We start from the raw sequence: 22,521 nt of genomic DNA, 5'->3' as shown, positions 1-22,521 counted from the left end.
AAACGTTGGAGAAGTAGATTCCCTTTGTCCATTGACCTATTCAGCGCGCTGAGGATTCTGGGATGAATTCTCCACCTCCAGTTCCCCTGAGCCGTGGGAGAGTGACACAGGGAGGCAAGCAGGTCATGGGGGCGAGCAGTGATACAGAAACAGGTGATGGGGGCGAGCAGTCATATAGAAACAGTCATAGAGGGGCCCTCTCACCATTAGTACATTTCCAGGAGCGAGTGGAGAGAAAGCCTGTGCAGGGCAGCTGGGGGTTTGTCAGGTGGACACATGTTAGATGGGGGTTTGTTGGTGTCTGGAGAGCATGACAGGAGGTGCCTGGAGCTGAGAAGGAACGTCCAACCCCCAGCCTGACTGCCCTGCTCTCAGATCCCGGGGCCTGGAACAGGTCTTGCTCTGCAGGGGTACACACTGGAGTCCCCAGGCTGGAGATGCCAAGGGTCAGCACCGTGACCCCTCCCAACGAAGGCTGGAGCCGCTTACTTCCTTACCTTCCCTGATTTTAAGTTTTAAAAATGCTTCATGGTTTCACAACAGGAAATCTGAGGCTCTGCTGAGGGATAACCACACAGCCCTGTGGTGGCTTCTGTCCGGCCATCATCTCTCCAGTCCCCCATCTCCAGTGTGCCGCTCAGAGCAGACTAAGTTGATGAAAGTAAACCTCGCCACATTTTAAACTCCTTTCTGCATGGCCGTTCAGAGGGCCTCACAAGGCAGCCTCGTGCCAGGCCGAGGATCGAACCTGCAGTCAAGTGCAGTCCGGATGGAATGAGAGCTCGTGGCTGTCCAGCTTCATGCCCTGACCCCTCCCCTGGTTTTCTCACAAGAGTCAGCATCAACTGACTTCAAGACAAGGTAGAAATGGGCTCACGATGTCCCTCTTCTGCTGACATTTCAGAGCAAGAAGGACCTTCCCGTGTGGACGTGCCCCTTCCAGCCACCTCTCCAGCTCGTCTTTCTTCTCCGAAACACACAGCAGCTGCGTGACTTCGGGCTGGCCAAGATCCGGGTCTGGAATTACTGGACAGCTGATGGGGTAAGTAGCGGCCTCTGTGCCTCTCTCGGCACCAGGTTGATGGAAGCCCTTAGCAGTTTGCCTGAAGTTGCCAGATGGATACAGGAGGCCCTGTTGCCCCAGCTCCAGGGTGATCACACTGCACTGTCAGAACTTCCAGGAGCCCAGAGCCCAGAGCCTCTGTCTCCCACAGCTTCAGAAGTGAGGCCTGCCTCCTATTAGGGGACTGGAATACCCCCTGAGAATCATCAGCACATGCCATCTGCAAGTCACTTTCAGCAGGGCCCATGAACGTTTCCTGGGGGCTCAGCTGGGAACCATTTAACCCCTACCTCAACTCTGTGATTGTTCATATCATTAGCCCCATTTTACAGATAAGGAAAAGGGAGGTGCTGGGAGGTTAAGTGACTTACTCTGAGTCACCCAGTTCACAAACTGGGTGGGGATTTGAACCTTGCGGTTAGACTCTAGTCTGGTTCTCTTGGCCAGTGTGTCTTTAACGTGCAGGCACCTTGTGCGTCCTGCTGACGTACAGGTTCCAGTTCAGCCCCGGATGGAGATTCTGCATGTCTCCCCAGCCTCCAGGAGGTGCACAGGGTCCTGGTATGTGACCCTGAGGAGTGGGGCTCGTCACCCACATGCTCTTTGGTCTGAGAATCTATCCTGACTTTAGGACTGCTGCCTGCCCCTGCCGGCTTGGCTGTTTCTCTGTATTCCTTTGCATTTGTTTATTTGTTTTCACTTGTTTGTGCCCTTGGGCCTCATGATGCCCTCTGGGGACACTAGTGTCAAAGACACAGTCCAGCAGTGAGGGGGCTTCTCATTTGAAAACAAACAGACATGTAAATGGAAACATACTACACAGTACAGTGGCAGAGTGAACCCACATGGCCAGGATGTGAACCCACATGGCCAGGGCGTGAACTCACCTGGCCAAGGCATGAACCCACATGGCCAAGGCATGAACCCACATGACCAAGGTGTGTATCCACGTGGCCAGGGTGTGAACCCACGTGGCCAGGATGTGAACCCACATGGCCAGGCGTGAACTCACGTGGCAAAGGTGTGTACCCACGTGGCCAGGGCGTGTACCCACGTGGCCAGGGAGTGAACCCACGTGGCCAGACATGAACTCACATGGCATAGGTGTGTACCCACATGGCCAGGGCATGTACCCACGTGGCCAGGGCATCCTACTGAAGCCCCCTCGGCCCGGGAGGGAGCTAAAGGCAAGAAGAAGGACAGGAAGGAGACTTCAGCCTCTCTTGTTCCTCTTCTGATAGGTAAGCCAAGGACAAAAATCCTCTCCCCTTCAGCTCCCATCTGTTATAAGAGAAGTAATATAATAATGCAAGTGAGAGAGTACAAGAGCCAATCCTCAGCCTGCAACCTTTGGAAGGGCCGGAGGGAGTGTGGGGCCGGGGTGAGGCTGACAAGCCTATGCCCAGGTGTCAGATGCTGGGTGTCATACAGGCATGCCAGCCAGTGCTGCCCGGCCTGCATCTCCCCAAGGAGCTGCCCGTCTGGCTTCTGGCATCAGCTTTGCTGGCTTGTAAATGTCTTGACTGAGACACACACACATCCCCGCCCTAGTCCAGCTCGCAGCCACCCTTCATGGGGTCCCAAGGCTGTGACTGCACAGAGAGACTGCCCGTCTTCCTCCCCCAGCACCTGCTGCCTCATACTCATACACCTTTCTGGTTCTCAGTGCACGACGCTGTGGACTGCGTCACCCGCACTCCTTTCCCACGTTTATGACTCGCTGACATTCTTGTGTAACCACCACGCAGTTCAGACCAGACTCCTTAGAGTTGGAGTTGCTCCAGCAAGTGCTGGAGAAAGAGGTGTGCTTCAGACCGGGAGAGACAGGGCACGTTCTGCTGCGTGCTGGGCTCCACGGGCAGCCAAGGAGCCAGGGCATCCAGGTGGAGTGAACTGCCCGGCAAAGGTGCCGAGGTGCCAAGAAGCTGAGATGTTGAGATGCACAACCTACCCGTTGCACCCCTCACGTCTGCCCTCCAGCGGCCACCAGGGGGCGCTCGTCATTCTTCTCTGGCTTCTAACCCTCAGGGGCTCCTTGACCCAGAGGCTCAAGGTCAAGTTCCCTGAGCAGATCAGGACTCTAGTCCCTCTAGTCCCCCTGACCCAGGTCCTTCCTTCCTCCATGCTCTGTCTGTGTCACTTCCCAACAATACCAGTTGCTCATAGGTCTCTAACACCCTCCATATTCACCTTTGGGATGGTCCCTCCCATCACAACTCAAAATATTTCTCTCTGCGCTCGTATTTCTGGGAAACGTAGACATCCCTCTCCTGAGAAGTCAACCCTTCCCCCTCCTCCTGGCATCATGGTCATCTACATCATTCCTCCCCCATAACGCTGTGGGCGTCTTGAAGGCAGGGCCCAAGCCCTTCCCAGAGCACATACAAGTGAATGGTTGATGAATGGATGGACGGATGAGTCTGTTTCTCCAGTGGGCAGTGGGCAGTGGTATGACTCTCTTGTTGTCCAGATGAGCAGGGAGCGTAGGAGTTTTGGCTTGCATGTTCCAGCCACAGAGTGGATAAAAGGCCAAGCCGGGAGTCAAATCCTGGAACATCAGGGCTGCCTCTTCCCATTACCTGTCCCCTTTCCATTGCTTCTTCATGTTGATGTTTGGTCACCCAGCTGACCAGCTTCCTATCAGAGCTGGTGGAGCGCCTGTCGTCTGGAGCATTGACAGAGCAGACACAGCCCCGCTGCCTGAGAGGAGGAACAGAAAGCTCCCTCAGATTAGCTTTCTGGAGTTTTATAAGAACGTGCTTCAGATTTCAATATGGAAAAACAAAAATTCACGGGGACAAGTGCGGGAGGTGCTGTGGATATGACAGTACCCGGCTGGGCACCAGGGCCCAGGACACCGTTGTAACACGCCCAGGGCATCTTGGACCACATCCTACCATCGCCAAGCCCTACTTGGCACCTCGTTTCCTTCTGGAACGGGTGCCCCATTCTCTAGCTCAGCCCCGTCACTGTACATATACCTGAGGCTGATACAAGTGGATTTTATGTGCTGGATTTCAGAGAAAATAGGATGTGGCCCACCTTTCTTAACCTCTCCTCAGCCTTTTCTGTGTGCACAGAATCAAGAGGGAGGGGTCTCCAGAGACCCTCCAGAGAGAGCTCAGACCTGCTGTTGTGGGTGGGTCGTGGGCCACAGGGATTGGAAACTCCACAGTGTTTCTAGGAAAGAAGAGGAGCCTGTGGTCCCTGACAGGGTGCCGCGTTTGTGACACACACACACACACACACACACACACACACACACACACACACGTCTGCTGCCAGAATTTACCGCCAGGGAAAGTGCAAACAAATGCAGCTGCAGGTTAGTTTTATTTCATATTCTCCAGGGGACGCAATCGCTGTGTGTTTTAGAGGAGATAAAATGAGAGCTTACAGGAAATATAGCCCAGCCTGGGAGACACAGCTTGTTAATACTGTTTTATGTGTGGAATCCAAGGAAGAGAAGTTAAATGTGGGAAACTAGTCCGGCCATAAGGAAAGAAGTGACTGGGGTGTGGGGGGAAGAATCTTTTTTTCTTGGAAAGCCTTACATCCTCAGGTAGCGTTGTGGGCTCTGCGCCCCTCTCTGGGTGACGTGGTGAGTGTGAGCTGGCCCGGAGCAGAGGGACGGACCTGGGAGAGGAAGGGACAGACTTGAGGGGGGAAGGCAGGACGTGGAGGCCGTGACCAGTCCATGTACAGCTGACTCACGGAAGGCAGCACACAGGTGCCTGTATTTGTCATCTCCATTCACTAAGTACTGCGTGTCTCAAGCACGTTTGAGGCCTTCTGAGGGCTGCAGTAAATATTTGATAAATCAATCACCTCACTTAATCCCCCAACATCCCTGCAAATTAGAGTGAGGGATTAGCCCCCCGTCTTGTAACTGAAGAAGCCAGGCCTTAGTGCGTTGAGACGCTCATTGGCACGCAGACAGCATCTTTTTTACCCCCCCTCCCCCAATGCTGATTGGAAGTGGAGACATGGAGTGTCATCTTGAGAAGGATCGGGTTCATCAGGGGGGGAAAAAAAAACACACCAGGACTGAGCTGGGTGTTTGCCTTCAGCTTAGGAGGAGGACGTGATAGTGTGCGTGGGCCGCGTATGTGGTGTTCCCTGATGAAATGCCTAACCTAGATCAAATGATCTGAGTGAGGAGTTGAAAAGATCACTCTGGGAGCCGGGGCAGAATGAATCAAGGAATGGCGAGGGTTGAGGGCGGAGTGGGCACAGAGAAGGCTTGGAGCTTAGTCCAGCTACAGATGATACTGGTCAGGACTGGGGTGGCAGCTCTTATGGGAAGAAGAAACACAACAATACTTGCCATCTTTGTGCTGATTTCTCCCCCTGGACGTTTTTGAACAAATGCAAAAAGTAGAGAGAAATTGATTAGTTCACTCACGATTTCCACTCCTGTCATCCGACTCAGGTGGTTAATGACATTCTGCCCCTCTTGTTTCGTCTGTCTCTGAAGCATTTGAAAGTAATTATAGATATTGTGCCATTTCACTCATAAGTACTTCAATATGAAACTCTAAAAGATAGGTCTGGGTTTTTAAAAACATAACCCAGGGTCACTACCGTGCTTGAGAGTAATTATTATCCTCCAGTGCTGTGGTGTTTTAAATGACTTGCTATGCATCTGAAGGTTGGGCAGTGAATAAGGATGACAGAAGAAGAATCAATGTCTCTGGGTTGCAGTCTTGAGAAGAACACTGAATAGCCAATGGCTGCCAGTAAAACAAACAAATAACGGCTCAGCAAAAGTGCAACCAGGATGCTTCTTAGCGGCAAGAATGGTGAAGCTTTGTCTCACATATTTGGGGCGTGTTGTTACGAGAGGCAAATCCTCGGAAGAAGACGCCGTGCTTAGAAAGATGGAGAGTGGGCAAAAGAGAGGAAGACCCTTGATGTGATGGTTTGACCCAGTGACTCTTAACAAAAGGCTCAAGTGTATCAGAGATGGTGAGGATGACACAGGCTAGAGCAGGGTTCACGTCCACGGTTCAGAGGAGGCTGAGTGGACGTCGATTCCATGGCACCTAACAACAACAACGGTCCTCAGTCCTGGGCTCCACATCACCACCACCCCCCCATACCCAAGTCCATATTCAAATATCCTTCCTTATCTTTTTAGAATTGGTTTGTTTGGATCAGGATACAAACCAAAGGCCAAATATGGCAGTGGCTTTGAAGTTAGAGACACAACCTCATTTGGCCAGCGGTCATTGTGACTGATAGCGTGACATTTATCACATCTTCTGGCCAGTGACAGCGTCCGGGCACTCTTGGCCTCTGAAGCGTGATGGTGTCTTAGCAGAGTGGCTGGTGGACAAGGGACAGCTCCAGTTGTGTGTGAGAACGTGCTGGAACGTTGACCTGAGACTGGATCTAGACCCTTGTCGGTCATCAGCACAGCTCTCAGATGGGTGGGATGCAGCTGGGACTGGGGCCAGAGTCCACACTCGGGCAGATGCAGGCATGATGGCCACGGGCAGGTCCTTGTCCCCATCTCCACTCTTCTCTCTGCTCATCAGCAAGGACTGTTGATCATGCTGCCCTGGCATCACACTGGGCAGGGAGACAGACACGCTGGGAAAGAGTCAGACACGTTGGGAAAGAGTCAGACATGCTGGGCAGGGAGTCAGACACGCAGCTGCCCATGCAAGCTCATGGTCTAGACTAGGTCCCGTGGGACGGCTGTGAATGACAGCTCAGTGGGCCTGGCGCTGGGGCTGTAACTGGGGATTAAGCAAGGTCTCCAAAACTGGGGAGATCTGGGCAGGTTCTTCAACTACTGCATGTCTCCAGGGAGCTGCTGTACACACAGCTTCCCCCTACCCTGCTTCCTGTAAAGGCCCCCAAGACTGTTGTTGTGTGTTGTTGAGTCAGAACTAACTCTTAGCTGACCCTCCAGCATGTTTTCAGAGGCTGTAATTTGCAGGAGGCAATTGCCTGTCTTTCTCCTGTTGAGCAGCTGGTGGATTTGAACTACTTGCCTTTGGGTTGACAGCACAATTCCTTACCCGCTAGGCCACTACAGTTGTATGTTATTGTTGATTTCTGCTGAGTTGGAACTCACCCAAAGCTGACCCTCCAGTGGGTTTTCAGAGGTAGAGAATTACATGGGAGGAGATTGTGTATCCTTCTCTTGTGTAGCCGCTGGTGGATTTGAACCGTGTGCCTTTGGGATTGTAGTGCAGCTTACCATTAGACCTCCTAATGCAGCTCGCTGAGAGCTTCCACAGCACCTCTCAACGGGAGAGGTTTTGCATGAAAATGTGGAGTCTGGATTTTCCTTGGGAACTGGATGATCTGGCAGTAGTAGGCCTACATTCACAGTTGGAAGCTGTGATGAAGCTTTTGATATCACAGGCCTGACAGTGTCCTTCCAATAGTGGCACATTTGTCACACTACCCGCCCCATTGTCATCCCTGCTCAGCTCCCAGATCATCTGAGCTGTTGCCTCTTGTCTTCTGGACCAAGATCTTTCTGTGTGGCCTTCCCATCCTATGTGACGTTCGCCTCTTTCTGAACCAGCCACCCTCTTTGAGGCGCTTCCAGTCCAGCCTCTGAGCCTTTGCGCCTGCTGTTCCCAGCAGTTCTGGTGCTTTCCCTTTACTACTTCCCAGAGCATCAAGGCCCTGCTTACACCTCTTTATGCACAAGCCCTACGCCTCCCCAGCCTGCCCCAAGGTCCTTTTCTGACTATGCCTATAGCCAGTCCCTTCTGGGGCAAATCACATGCTTCCCCTGGGCTTTTCCTCAGATACCACAAACAGGTGCCCCCATCCTGCTGATGCATTCCACTTGGCCTGCACCCATGTTTTACAGCTTGTGAATCACTTAATGGTGTGTGAAAACTGGCTTTTGATGAGCTGGCCACGTTCCCAACATGACAGACGCTGTCTGGCGGTGAAAGGCTGCTGCCCCTTCTAGGCTGACCAGGCGCGCGTTCTCCAGCTCACCACCACCCACGACCCCCGTGCCCCCTCCGCTCACTGTGATGCTGTGAACATGTGAGTTTGCAGCGGCCTGATAGGCAGGCGAGGGAACTGCTGTGGCGCAGTCCTGAGTGAGCTGTGCTGCACGTCCAGGGGCTACGCCCCTCAGGTGGTTCGAATCCACAGCTCTGCAGAAGGAAGATGTGCATTTTCCCCCTTAATGATTTATGACCCCAGAAGCCCGATTGGGGGGGGGGGAGTTGCTATGAGTTGGAACCGAGACAGCAGCAGTGGCTGATGCAGGCAAGCTCTGGACTTTGTAAAAAAAGGGTTTGTTGTTTAATTTTTGTTTATTTCATTTCTCTCGTGTCCCACACAGTCCAGGGCCCTGGTGACCTCCCCACACCCTTTGTTGAATGGAATAAAGTTGTAAGAATTACCTGCTGGAATTTCAGCCCTGACCTACCCAAATCCAGACCAGAAGCAGCAAGAGCAATCCTGGTTTCCTTCCTCCCTGAAGCACACACGTCCCTCCTCTGTGTGCTTGCTAGCTTTTGTCGGGAACAGGAGTTGGAAAGACCTGGAGTCAGGAGAGAGCAGGGATTCTCAGGCCTGTGCTGACTCACCGTGAGCAGCCAGCCTCAGGCACGAGACAGGGACGGTGGCTCCTGTTTCCTGATCACTTGTTCTATGCCGGGCAGAAATCAAAGCCCTTTCCACATATGAGTTCGTTTGTTCTGCCTGGCAGTCCTGTGAGATGTGTACTATGGTTGCAGCTGGGGAAACTGAGGCAACAGAGCAGTGAAGCTGCTTGCTGGTGATCACATGACTAACAGGGCAGTCTGGTGTGCACCTTAGGGTCCTGCCTCTCAGTGGAGAGGGCTGCCAGCCGGGACCCACCCTCAGGCAGCCCCTACCGGGGCCTCTGCACCAGCCTGTACCTCGGATGGCCTCGTTCTGCAGGAGACGCCAGAAATGCACAATGCCGCGTGAAAGCTCCACTTTCTAAATGGGAGCAACTGATTAGGTGATTTGGAAAATGTTCCGCAGGCTGAGCAAGTGCGAATCCAGCTGCCGGGCCCCCAGTTTGTGCCCTAGATTATCAGCGGGTCCATCCGAGTGTGCCACCCTCCTGATGCTGCCCGCAGCCTGGGGTTGTATCCAAGGCCCAGCACTCGGGAGGCACTTGTGAAATGTCATAGCATCACACTGCCGTCTTCCCCTTTAAGGAAATATGTCACATCACAGTGGTTTTCCTTGACCTTCCCAAAGGACATTGGGAAAGGCCACTGTGGTCCCTTCCCTGACAGACCTCATGGCTCCCTGCAGCTTCTCAAATCTAGGTGCTCCACGGAGGAGAGCAAGTTTGTGTATCAGAGCCCATCCGCAAGCCTGGAGGGTCTCACCCTCCCGGAGTGCTGGAGGTGGAGGGGTAGATGTATGTGCACAGTCACTCCATAGTACAGGGTCAAGTCGCAGGCCCAGCCCTCCGAGCCCAGAGGAAGAAACTCCACTCGACCTGGGGTGAAGGGATGTGGCTTCCAAAGGCCACAAGCCCTTGATAAACCTACCATTCGTTAGTTGGGGGAGACACAGCGAGCCTGCTATGTGATGCCCAGGAGCACTTCCAGTCAAACCCACAGCCTCTAAGCCCCTGCTGTTCTGAAGTCCCCACATGGGACGGAGAGAGAGGAAGGCTGGCGTGCACACAGACTCTGTGCAGGGCCCTGGACATGCTGGCCGTGGAGCATTGTCACTGTGGACGCTAACTTGGGGTGCTCTCCCACCCAGGAAGAGTGAGCTTCTGTGGGCCCAGCCAAGCCTCCACTCCAGATGTTCCCCTCTGTGTGTGTCAGCCGCACCCACGGTAGAGATGGTGTGAGTGGGGGTGCCCAGGCCTCTGCTGGGGTGTGCCACTGCATTCAGCTCTGCTGAGCAGTTTGTGTACCATTCCACCCCAGGGCCAGGGTGCCAAGTGGTCTTGTTGAGTTCATGAAATGACTTAAGTGGAAACAGCTTTAATGTTGTGTTTCAACTTGTATTACAGTCTCAGTAAGATTGGGTCTCAGCACCTGTAAAGAAGAAGGATAGTTAAATGCAAGATGCGGGCCAGGAAGGGTGCCTGTGTTGATCACATGTCAACCACAGAGCTTGTATGTTGCCTTGTGGAAATTCTGTTCCCAGAGGGGCTTGAAACGGCATTAGCAAAGGGCATAGCAAGAACTCTGGTTAAACAAGGAATAAAACATTAGCACCCAGGAAACAATAAGGATGGGGAAAAAAAATTATTCTGGAGGCTAAGGTAGACAACATCATCCAATTTTACCTTGAACTTCTTAGACAAAGTATAAAAGAGGGAAACAGTTCCGGCTTATAGCCTGTTTAATGGTAATGAAGAAACACATCGGTTCTTTAGAAGCAAAAACAAAAGCAAAAAAACTAGATACATCCCTGAAGACATTCCTTATACAGAGATTAGTGAGGGATGTTAAGGGAGGTAAACCAACAGAGTCCCCCACACAATATATTTGTCCCAGTGGGGACATGACATAGCCTTTGAGAGGCGATGATGGGTCCATTAATATGCGCATTAATATGTGTGTGGGGGGAATGTGGAAGGCCTTTCTATCTAGTGTATACACACAAACACACCCCATTTACCTCTGCTGAGGGATGAGCGAACTGAATGGGGGTAGGAGGGTCCTACTGGTCCATGTTGTTGTTGTTTGCCTTCGAGTTGAGCACAACTCATAGCGACCCCAAGAACAAAAGGCCTGAAGGCCCTCTACAACCGTCAACATTTATCAAAGTTCATAGAGTTTCGGGAGGCATGTTGTTTAGGAAGTGGATGCCACTCCTGCTTCCAAACTGGTCCATAGGGAGGTGTAGTTTTTAAAAGGTGTGTCAGAATCAGTGAGACTGGCTCAGGACAGGGCAGACTTCAGAGCTGTTGCACATACAGCCGCTATGAGTTGCAAGTGACTTGATGGCACATAACAAGAGTGACGATTACTCTGTCCGGGACCAGACCAACCCAAGAACAAGCCCCTTGTTGAGGTCCAGCATAGCCCAGGGAGGTGGCGGCTCCACCAAACACCAGTTGTGTGGCAGCAGAGAAGGGCCCTGGCTGTGCAAAGGACACTGAGGGTCTCACTTCACCTGTAAGACGGGGACCCTCATGCCTGCCTTTCCAGATTGTTCCGAGGACCACCTAGCATAGTGCAGTCCTTTGTCTTTTAAACTTGGAATTCCCAGGAAAGTGACGGAGCCACCTTCCCTCTCAGAGTGGGATCTTCAGGGGAAGATCCATCACCTTCAGCCCATTGTCTGCTTTCCTCAGACTGCAGAGTGTTTTAAACATTTCACATCCAGATATTCACTCTCTTGTGCTTTCTACCTCAGTTCCTTCTCTCTCTGTTCCTGCCTGGCCCCTGGGGTCACGACAGTTTGCAGCCCCCATCTCGGGCAGCCTCCTGAACCCCGTCCTCTGCCAGCTGGACTTCCGGAGAGAGCTGGGCGGCTGCAGCCAGTTAGAAGTGGGAGGCCAAGGTGCCCTCGATTCGTAATGGAAGGTCACTGAGCACATCTCAGAAGCCAGGCTTTCCATTATGAAAGCCAGATGCTCACCTTCTGGCCGTGCTGTCCTAGAAGGATTTCCCCCTACCCTGTGCCCCCTCCGATGTCTTTAACGGAGAGTGTTTCGGTCTCACCAGATTTTTCCAAGTCGGTGCTTGGGCAGGCCTCGTCATTGAAGGCTGCCCGGGCTGTGCTTTCCAACCAGCGATCCCCTGATTAATTCTCAGCACACGCTTGCTCTGTGCCTCTGCTGAGCAGAGAACACGTCGGCGTAAACACGGAAGGAGCGCTCTGAGAGTCAGCTCTGCTGACCGCGTGCCCTCCTGCAGTTGTGTGATTGAAGTCCGGTTCCTCAGGTGGCCCCGGCCTGATGGGCCTTTGAAGTCACTGTGAAGCCTCAATTACTTGGAGGTTGCTCCCCTGGCTTTCAAGGGGGAGCAGGGAAGTACAGGTGGGCACCCTCTAGGATCTTGGGTCCCACATCCTCAGAAGGAACTCTGAGGGCATAGTCCATCCTGAGTTGCCCTGCTGACCCGAAGGCCCAGCCTCTCCAGCGGTTCCGACCGTCCGGCACCGGCTCCAGAGGAGAAAGATAGCAGTCTCCTCCCGTGCAGTTGACAGCCTTACAGACCTGCAAGAGGGTCAGCTATGAGTCAGTTATGACTGGATGGCAATGGGAGTGAGCGAGAGATCCCAAACGCAGATCAGAAGCCACTGATAATTGATCTCAGAGTGAAGCCAGCAAGCGCCAATTTTCTATCAGGTGTGTTGTCAGAATACCGTCAGAGAGCAGGGCTGCCCTGAGAGGATTATTAATCCCGGAGTCATTGTTGTGTGCCCGCTGGGTGTCAGACACCTGCTAGGCCCTTGAGCGGGGCCCCTGCTGCTTTGACGCTTCCCTTTGAGTAAGTAGAAAAGCTGATAAGCAGTGTCATTGCAGAGCTGAGGACATAAAAGCGGGATGGGATAGAGGAGCAGGAGCAGCAGGGCAGGGGCCACTCCCCAGGGAGATAGAGAGTGGGCAGGGAGGGTCCCTGAGGGCAGGGAGGAGTCAGGCCAGCGGGTGCGCAGGTGCAGGGCAGGAGCGGGGAGCAAGGTGAGACCCCTGTGCTCTGTCAACAGAGAACAAGGGAGGTGGGGTGTGACAGCAGCTGAGCTCAGAGGGGGCTGCAGTGCTGTGTCTGTCATTTGAGAATGAAGGGACCCCCAAAGGAGCCAGGTTTACTCTTGGGGGCAGTAGGAGGTCACTGGGAAGCTTTAAGCAAAGGGGCTGCCATAGTCCAGGTTAAAACCGTCCTCTTGCTGCTCTGTAGAATTGGAGGGTGGTGGTGGTTGGTCAGAGTACAGAGTGGAAGCGGAGACCAGATAGGACATGCAGTTCTGGACGTCTCGGTCCTCCCTCTGGAGACACAGAGGGGTCCAGGCTGGGAGGCAGCAGAGTGCTGGGGAGAAGAGGGCAGACTTGGGAGAGGTTTTGGAGAGAGTATGTATGTCGGACTTGCTGGCCGGTTGGGTGTGTGGATAAACGGGTGTGAGAGGCCCCAAGGAGAGGACTGCTAGGTGTCTGACACTTGGAGGGTGGGACCATTTCTGTTTGGAGAAAATGAGTTTCCGGTTTGGGCCTCTTGAGATTGGGAGGTCTGCTAGATGTCGGAGAAGAGAGGTCAGGGCCCTGTGGGGAGGACAGAGTTGGAAATGACCGGCAGTGACCAATGCAAAGGTTGAGCCTTGATGAGGGGCTCTTCACATCTAGTAAGAGGGGTCAGAAGGTCCCAGTGGAACCCTGGAGCACGAGCTTCAGAGCCACTCACAAGGGAGTTGAGGAGGTGCAGCCTCTTAGCAAGAGGAGACAGCAGGAAAGCCAGGGACACAGAGGACAGGAGCTCGCAAGGAAGAAGGGTGGCTGACTTCACAGCATGTCGCCGAAGCTGTGGTTCTGTCCCTTGCGGCCGGAAGAGCCAGTCTTGGAAAAAAGTGGGGTTTTTAATAGATAACAGTACACAGGAGACAGGGCATGAGCTTCCTGAGTCTGTCTCGCCACCTTGGAGACTCTGGGGCTTACGTAGAGAAGGGGCAGGACAGCGGAGTGTGAGACGCTTTCACAGTATCTTCTCTCACGCAGGTGTCCTGGCCACTGGCCCCATCCCAGACTAGTTGGCTTGATCTTCTTTAGAGAAGATTGAAGAGGGAAAGGTGGGGAAGTATAGCTGGGCACCCTCTGAGATTTCATTGTTCCAGAGACGGTTGTAAGGAGCTGCACTCTCAGCCCAAAGGTGTGCGGTTCGAATCCACTAGCTGCTCTGCACTGGGATCCAAAGGAATGTAGTATTGATTAACACCACACCATAGAGGGACCTCAAAGTAATTATGTTGAGTGAGAGGAGCCAGGGCACTAAACACTGTATCATCGTGAGCCGCTGTCCACTCAGTCCCCAACCAGTGACAACGCCATGCGTATGACAAAGTTGGACCATGGTTGATCCAACAGCAGTGATCATAGAGTATTCATTGGCTGATTTTTCTAGTAGAGACCGCCAGACCTTTCTTCCTAGTCTTAGTCTGGAAGTTTCGCTGAGGGCTGCTCAGTATCGTAGCAACACACAAGACAAAGGAGTGATGTTTCCACATTAGGCACGTTGGTCAGGAATCAAACTGGCTCTCCTTGCATAGAAGGCGAGAATTCTGCTTGTTCACCACCACTGCTTCCCCATACTCTGCGTTGTTGTTGTTTTTATGTACCTTCGAGTCATAACTAATGCATAGCGACCCGCCAGCAGGTTTTCGGAGGCTGTAAATCACACAGGAGTTTGCCCAGCTTTCTCCTCAGGGCCCCTGGTGGATCCAGACCACATGCCTTTGGGTTGACAGGGCAGCTCCTTACCACTAGGCCACCGCAGAGCAGGCGTTTATATGGAAGTTCCAAAAAATGCAAAAGAATCTTTTGTCACAGACAGCACATTAGTGTCACCTGGGGATAGGGGGTGAAAGTGGGAAAGGGAGGGATTACAGAGGACCTTGTGGAACCTCTCAGGGCCGACGGGCTTGTTCATGGTCTTGCTGGTAGTGGTGATTTCATGCACGTATTCAAACTCACCAAACTATATATTCTAAATATGTACAGTGTGAGGAATGTATTATATTCCTCATAAAGGTAAAAAAATGTTTTACTGTTAGAGGAACAGTAGCGGGAAGGAGGTGTGATTTTATTCCAGGCATGAACAGAGAAGCGTTGAATAATTGCGTGAATCAGGACACAGAAGCTTGACAGGCCTTTTGTGTAGATTACCGCAGGTCCTGCCAAGGAGTTTGGAATTCGTCCCAGCAGCCCGAGGGTCTCCACCTTAATGTGCAAAGAATCATCTGGAAAACTTGCGGTGACACAGAGATCCCCTAGCAGGGCCATCCACTCACCCTCTAGCCCTGCTCCCAGGTCGGCCCAGCCCCTCAGCTTACCTCTGGTTATAGATAGGGGGCTACCTAGGCCTACAGATCGCTCACCCCCAAGAGCTCAGCTCCTTCACAAGGCTTTGGGGCTGGAGGAGAGCCTAGACTCTGGGGGCAACCTCCACACACTGGGTGAACGCCCGAGCTTCTGGAAATCTGACAATCTTGAGGCGCACTTAGTGTGGTGTACATCTTCAAGGGCCCCAAAAGAGGGGAACCTCAAGTCCCCCTCCCCACAGCAGAAGGAGGTCAAATATTTTGGGAGCTTTCTCCTGCCCTGCATTGCTCTTCCCATATCCTCTTGGGGTCACCTGTCAGATTAAGCACCTGCACCCACTGGCCTCTGGCTCTGCATTCAAGGCACCAGACAGAGGACACCTGGGCACCTGAGGAATCTAGGTACCCTGTGCCCAGCGGGCTTTTCTGATGAAGTTTAAAAAAAAAAAAAACACCAAAAAACCCAAAACCAAAAACAACAACGGAAAGCTCTGAAGAATTTTACAGAGTGTGGGACGTAGAAAATGAACTCAGGTCGGAGCGTGAAGCTGAGATTGAGGCAGCCAGACAGGAAGCAGGAAACCAATTAGCAGGCCATCCCAGACATCCCAGCAGCAGGTGACGATGACGGAGACAGCGACTGCGGTTGTCTTTTGTGAAGGCCCTTTGATTGATAGGGTATGTAACAGTTCACACAGAACACAATTCAACCTTATTTCACATCCTCAGGGCTGCGGTGGAATAAAGCTCACGTTTCTAGCATTTCACGGTTTCCTTTTCAGTATCTTCCCCTAACAAGATTTGATACATCCATCTGAAACATCTTGGTTTGTTGTTTTAATTTTCTTTTTCCCCTCCAAATTTTATGGTTTCAGGATCTTGACATTAGTGCCAAGGACGTGAAGCTCTATGTCAACAAAGCCCTCGTCTTCGATGGCAAGTTAGACAGAGGTGGCGGAGAGGCTCCATTTACCCGGAGCATCCCAGTGCACCTGAAGGACAGGAGGATGGAGGATGCCAGCAGTGCCCCCTCGGGAGAGAGCAAAGATGCCCGCATGATGCCTGGGGCCGACGGGGACAGAGAGCTCCGTCCAAGTTGCTCACCATCAGCTGGAACACTACTGGATGTGAAGGTTTCTTCACAAGGAAATCTGTGTGGAGAAAGGGTGAATTCTACAAATTGCACAAAGGACAAGTGGTCCGAGTTGGAGGAGGATTTGAGACTGTTAGCTGCCCCCGTTGTGATGGGTGACATCCCCAGGGACCCCCGCCCCTCCCCACCTGAGAAACACCTTTCTCCCGATGAGGAACTCTCTCTCCTCGAGCAACTGGAACACCTCATGGGCAGGAACACCTCTCGGCTGCCAGAGAAAACCCCATCCTGGTTACAGCCTTCTCCCAAAGAGAGAGGCCGGAAGCAAGGCGGCAGGAAGCCCAAACCCCCCTGGCTTAGTCCCGAGCGGCCACAGAGCTGGAAAGACCAGCTTCTGTCAAACGAAGGTGTCCGTGCGGGTGTTGGAGACACCGTGGCTGGAGATGAGGGCAGCAGGCGTGAACAGGAGTGGACGGGCAGCTGGAACATCGTCACCAGCGACAGACCCCAGAAGGTGACCCCCAGAGCCTGTGAGCCTGACTTAGACATCTTTAACGTGCCATCCAGCAGAGGGCGCCCTGCGAGTGGAAGGAGAAGCGGGAGGAAGGATGCCCTGAGCGGTAGTCATGGTGACGACCAGCCCGCCAGCACAGGTAAGCGCCCAGGAGCCGTCCCATCCAGTTAAGCCATCATCCTTGTGTGAGGGCCAGTAACGGGCTCAAAGTCAGTCACACCTTGGCTCTCAGTTTCCCCATCTGGAAAACAAGTTGTTTTCAACTGGGGCGGGGGTCACAAATGTGTTGTCTCGGAGGCTAGAGAGATGCCAAAAACAGATACAGTAAGTACACCACACTTTACATGTTAAAGTCATAGATTTCTTTGTCACTGCTAACAACATGTGTCCCTTTGCCCATTTCCCTTGTCACACCTGTCCTTTTCAATCTAGGCTTTCCTACTCTGCATTTGATAAGACATTGGTGCCTAAATTACTCCACTTTATTCTTAACTGAGCCATTAAAAAGCAGGGCTAGTGTATTGATAAGCAGTCCATGACGTTTTCCCGAGTGTCACAAGGGCAACAGGGAGTGGAGTGCCCAACGCAGGTGAAGGAGACAGCTGCACTCAGGACCCTGGGATGCAAGAAATGGGCTGGCATACCTGCCCCTTTGGTCTGGAGAATCTACAGGTGTGAATCGCTCCCGTCTGCAACACTGGAAAATGATTCCAGTTGTATTTAAACCCCCGTGTGAGTAAAAAAGCAGGTACCTTGTCAGTACAGTGGTTAAGTCCTCAACTGCAAACATCAGTGATGCAAACTCATCACCCACTCCATGGGGTAAAGATGGGGTCTGCCTGTGCTGCTGTAAAAATGGCAGGCTTGGAAATCCTAGGAGGCTCTTTTACTCTGTCCTGGAGGACTGCTGTGGGTCACAATCAATGACAGGTACAGGTTTGATGTGTTATGTTGTTGGATTTAAAAAAAAAAGAATGAAGGAAGGAAAGAAAAAAACCATGCCTGCTGGCCAGGCTCGGGCTCACCTTGAGAGCTGTCTGAACTTTGCAGTAGATTATTTCTAAAGGCCTTTTCAGTGTGAGATGAGAGGACCAAAGGCTGGGATTCAGCATATTTGCACTCAGATTTGCCGCCTGGGAAGGAGTGTGGCAGAGCATTTAGGATTCTTGGGTCCTTTCAATCTGGTACTTCTAGAGCTGCGGGCTCTGGCAGGACATGCCCACTTTGTGAACCTCAGCGTTGCCATCTGTGAAATGAGAATGAACACCCTCCCTCTTGGTGTGAGGGGTGAATCGAACGATGACTTTGCGGTAGTAACGTCAAGCCCGTCATGTGGCTTTAGGGAGCTCCGATGGCCTAGTGGTAAGAAGCTGCACTGTAATCCCAAAGGCGTGTGGTTCAAAACTACCAGCTGCTCTGTGGGAGAAGGATGGGTACTTGCTTTGCAATTTATTGAAAAAAAATTTACTTTGAAAACCCGCTGGAGGATCAGCTGTGGATTGGTTCTGACTCGACAACACAGCAACCACAGCATATACCGTTCACCCTCTGCCAGTCACTCAGCCCTTCCAGGCTGGAATGTCACCCCCTCACTCATGCTTAGAAGCATAGACTCTGGAATCAGGCTGCTCAGGTGGGGGTCCAGCTTCCCCTGCACCTAACCCACAAGGTGGGCAAGAGCTCATCTTTCTTACCTCTAAATGATGCTAACGAGACCCATCTCATGAGGGTGTTAGGATTGATAAGATAATGCGTGTGTAGCATTTGACACAGTGCCCAGGACCTAGGAGCACCCTATGGATAGTTGTTTCTCTACACTGAGGGCTATATTATTTTGTTAGGAATCATTTCAAAATATACTCTTATTAGTGCTTAGTAGACAGACCCCAAAGGTCAGCATTCAAGTTCCAGTCTACATTCAGAAATGTTGTTGTTGTTAAGTGCCGTCGAGTCGCAGGTGACTCATAGCGACCCTATGAAGGAGAGTCCTTGACGCTTGGGTGCCTTTCATCCTCTCTCCAAGTTCATAGGGTTTCTGGAGGCAAGCTATTACGGAAGTGGATGCCACTCTTCCAGGGAGGGTTTATTCAGACCCTAGATAGGTCACCTGGAATCGAGAGTAAGGCCCCCAGACTCCTAGTTCCAAGGGGGCCTTAATCACTTTCTCTAGTTTTACATACTCCTGCCCCTTATGCCTACTAAGAATGAACCCTGAAACTGAGTATGAGGGAGAAAACTGAGTGAGAGGGAAGGTTCTCTCTGAGGACCATGCGCCCCCAGCCCAGGGTCCAGCCTGGTGGACGCCCCCTGTAGTGTGGGAGAGGTTGGTGAGGGGGAATTCGAGGCATTGGGCCTGCTTGCCCTAAGTCAGGGTCTGGCAGGTTTAAGTAACCGTCCTCGAGCTGCACAGCAAGTGGGGTTCACAGCAGAATGTGAACCCAGTGGTTCTGCCATTAAAAGATCCCAGCGGTGTCGTGTGCTGGTCCTTTCCTGCTGGTCCTGCACCTAACATCTGCCAGGTGGGACGACTTCCCTCTGGTGCTCTGTTCCCATGGCCGCAGCCAGCTTCCCTGGTGACAGAGCTGGAGGCATCTGGGAGGCTCTGAGGCGCTGGGCATTTTTCTAGCCTGTTCGAGTTCAGAAGACTCTGTTTCACTTTCCTTCCTTTCCAGGCATTTCGCTGCTCAGCTCAATAACACATTAAGAACGGAGCCTTTGGGATTTAATGCCTGTTAAGCCAGCCGTGCTGAGCAAAGAAAGGTTGCTTAGAAATGTTTAAATTGCCCATCACACGGACCCGAAGCTCGGAGCCAAGCCCTCCACGGATGCTCGCCTCCTTTCTGGGGTCCAAAGCCCTCCTGACTGGCAGAGCCCCTTACTGTGATGGCATCTGCGTCTTGAGGGGGGGGGCGTGGTGTTCTCATCAGGGATCACGAGGCCACAGGTGGATGGAATCTACTTTGAGTTCCCCCAACACTAGACCCAGTACTCTACTGTTCTGACTCACGGGGACTCTGTGAACCTATAGGACAGAGTTGAATGGCCGTTGTTGTTGTTGTTGTTGTTGTCATGTACCGTAGTGTTGGAACCAACCCATAGCTGACCCTCTGGTGAGTTTTCAGAGTCAGTTACTGACATGGGAGGAGATTGCCCACCCTTCTCCCGCAGAGCAGCTGGTAGCCTCAAACCGCATACCTTTGGTATCAGTGCAGCTTCTTGCCACTAGGCTACTGGAGGGTTCTGAAAGCTGTAATCGCTACAGAAGCGGACTACCGTCTTTCTATAGATTTGATTCACTGGCAATTCAGTTAGCGCCAGGCACTTACCCACTGTCCCACCAAGGCTCCTTTTGAGCAGTTAAGGGGTGTCCTTTGGAGAGTGCTAAGGACCTCCTCAGGGAGCTCAGGTGGCCTAGTGGTAAAGGAGCTGCACTGCCAAACCGAAGGCAGACAGTTCGAATCCACCAGCTGTATCATGGGACGGGCAGTCTCCTCTCATGTCGTTCACTCCCTCTGCAAACCTTCCAGAGGATCGGCCGTGAGTCAGTGTTCACTTGACGCTGCCAAACAAGACAGGAGGTGGAGCTGCTCATGACAGAGGCTGGAAGGAGAAGTTAGAACCAGCAGAAGGGAGCGCTGCCCTCTCTCTTCAGGTTTGCTGGGCCTTGCCTCAGCTTCCCTCCTGGTCCAGTGCCCTTGCCCACCCTCGCACCATGGGGAGTGACCGCACTGCCCGAGGCTGGCCCTGTTTTTCCAGCTCTCGCTTGGCCACCAGCTCCACAGTCTCAGGGGAGAAGCTGATTGGCCTCCCCAGGTCATGTGGCCATGCCTTGTCCTCCCAGCCTTGGCTGGGGGGCAGCTCATCTAGAACAAGCATGGCTCTGTGAGACCTTAGTGCTTTTTAATCTCCTATTTTAGTGCCTCATGGTGGTGCCATTGATTTTTGTAAAAGTAGGCTTAGAACTTCATCGTTTATATTAGTCCCAACCGAAGGATGTTTTCGAATCGCCTTTCCCATCATCCGCTAACTGGTGGTCTGCCTCAGATTTATGTTGACTGTTAACTGAAGCCGCAGCTTTCTGAGATTGGTTCGAAGCTGTGGATCGAGTTCTGGGCACAGACAGGGTCAAGGACTGATTCCAGCTGCTTCCCAGACCCCCAGATACTCCGAGCAGTGTTTTTTCCTACAGGCAGAGGGAATCACAGCCGGCCACCTGCTGCTCCATCCGAGAAGTCCAGAGGCAAGTTGGCACTCTGGACCAGGGCCAGAAACCTCTGTTTTTCAAAGAGGTTTGGGTGCAGGGCAAAAACCCATCTGTTTTTAAAACCCAGAGTGACAGCTTGGAAAGAGCAGGTCAGAAAGCAGATTCAGAATGAGAAGGACAAGATCCTGAGTTCCCAGTGCACCCGGGCAGAGAAGCTCAGGCAAGGGCCCGTCACAGGACGGTCAGCACCTTCTTCTTGGTGCAGCGCAGCCCAGGTGCTAGTTTCATCCCATAGAGAATTATCTCATATGCTGGAGCCATGGTCATCCATGTGGAGGATTTGTCAGCCACAGGTTAGGCTGTAGAACTGGGAGGAGACGGTGGAAGGAAACCTCTAGAATCTTTTTAATGGCAGATATGAGGGAGGTGAAGGAGAGGAATGTACAGGGGGACAGGTGGAGGGGAGAATCAGTTCGCCTCCAAGTGTAGACCCCACGGTCGAGTAATAGTAGTGCCTGCCATTCATGCATTCACTAGACAAACATTTGTTGAGAACTTCTGTGCCAGGCACAAAGAGTCCAACAGGGAACAAGGCCCCCTGGGTACCTGCTCTCTGGGAACTTCAGTTCCTGGGGAGAAACTGACAATACAGAAAACAAACCAGGATATTGTGAGGAAACGGTGGGGAGCATAGTCCAGGAGATGGGGAGACAAATCGCCGCCAGCTAAGTGGGCCCTGAGATTCCACCTTGGCAGGTAGGGAGTCAGAGTTTGTTAGGCTCAATGTGGTATAAATAATGCCAAGGGGAGGGTTTGATGGCAAGCTTCTTCAGTCACATGGAGTGTGAAGTGACTCGGGTGCATCCAGGTGGACAAGTTTAAGGCATTGTTAGGCTTAATAGATGGGACCCAGGGGAGAAAAGTAGACCTTGATGGATGGAGTTTAGCACTGGTTGCCTGGGAGCTGAGTGAGGCCCGGAGGAATGGCGGTTGTTGGGAGAGGACTGAGTGGAGCTGGGGTTTAGGCTCGGAACACATCCAGGCCTTGGGGCAGGGAGGAGGGGGCTAGTGTGGTAGGAAAAGAAGGTGCTTCCAGGAGGGGACATGGAGAACTGGGAAGGCATGGGGTCACCTAGACCAGCAGATGGAATGCCAAGTTTGCCTGGGCTATTGAAAGTTTTGTGGATTGAGGCCTGAGAACAGATAGGAGAAGTCCACCTCAGTGCCTGTCTGTGGGAGTCATGTGGATCTAAAGGGCAGAAAGCCACCAGGGCTGGCATCAGGCATGGCTGGATCCAGAAGCTCAGATGATGCACAGAAAATCTCTGTCCATGCCTCGGCTCACGCTCCCCATGCTGGCTTCATTCTCAGACTCTCCCCGCATGCTGGCCGCCGTCAGCTCCTCATCTACATCCGGCAGCTTAACCTTGCCGATTTCCAGCAAGCCCCCTTTCTCATGGCAGCTTTCACAGACACAGCTTGAGGGATGCGGTTAGCATCCACCCATTTGGGATTTCCAAAGGAAAACCACGTTGTATTCCCCCGGGGAAGAGAACGTGACATCTGAGTGGGTAAAACAATGTCATTACAGACAGGAGTGTTTGCAGAGCCTCAGCACTGTCGGATGTCTGCAGAGAAAGGTGGGGAGGAAATAGGACTGTGTTTGGCAGAGACCACAAGGC

The 22,521-nt window shown here is 52.5% G+C and overlaps 1 protein-coding gene across 1 annotated transcript in view; it reads left to right on the top strand.

Annotated features, from left to right (window-relative positions):
- Positions 1 to 22,521, top strand: part of KIAA0556 (KIAA0556 ortholog) — a 151,866-nt gene that overhangs the window by 86,938 nt on the left and 42,407 nt on the right. Inside the window, exons 14-15 of the mRNA XM_006896630.1 lie at positions 905 to 1,042; positions 15,904 to 16,774. Coding sequence (XP_006896692.1) covers positions 905 to 1,042; positions 15,904 to 16,774 — 1,009 coding nt within the window. The remainder of the gene's footprint in view (positions 1 to 904; positions 1,043 to 15,903; positions 16,775 to 22,521) is intronic.

Source organism: Elephantulus edwardii, unplaced genomic scaffold (assembly GCF_000299155.1).
Source record: "Elephantulus edwardii isolate Elephantulus edwardi_28Jun2011 unplaced genomic scaffold, EleEdw1.0 scaffold00186, whole genome shotgun sequence".
Taxonomy (NCBI): domain Eukaryota; kingdom Metazoa; phylum Chordata; class Mammalia; order Macroscelidea; family Macroscelididae; genus Elephantulus; species Elephantulus edwardii.
The sequence above is the reverse complement of the archived record's forward strand: the minus strand, read 5'-3'. Positions and strand labels throughout refer to the sequence as shown.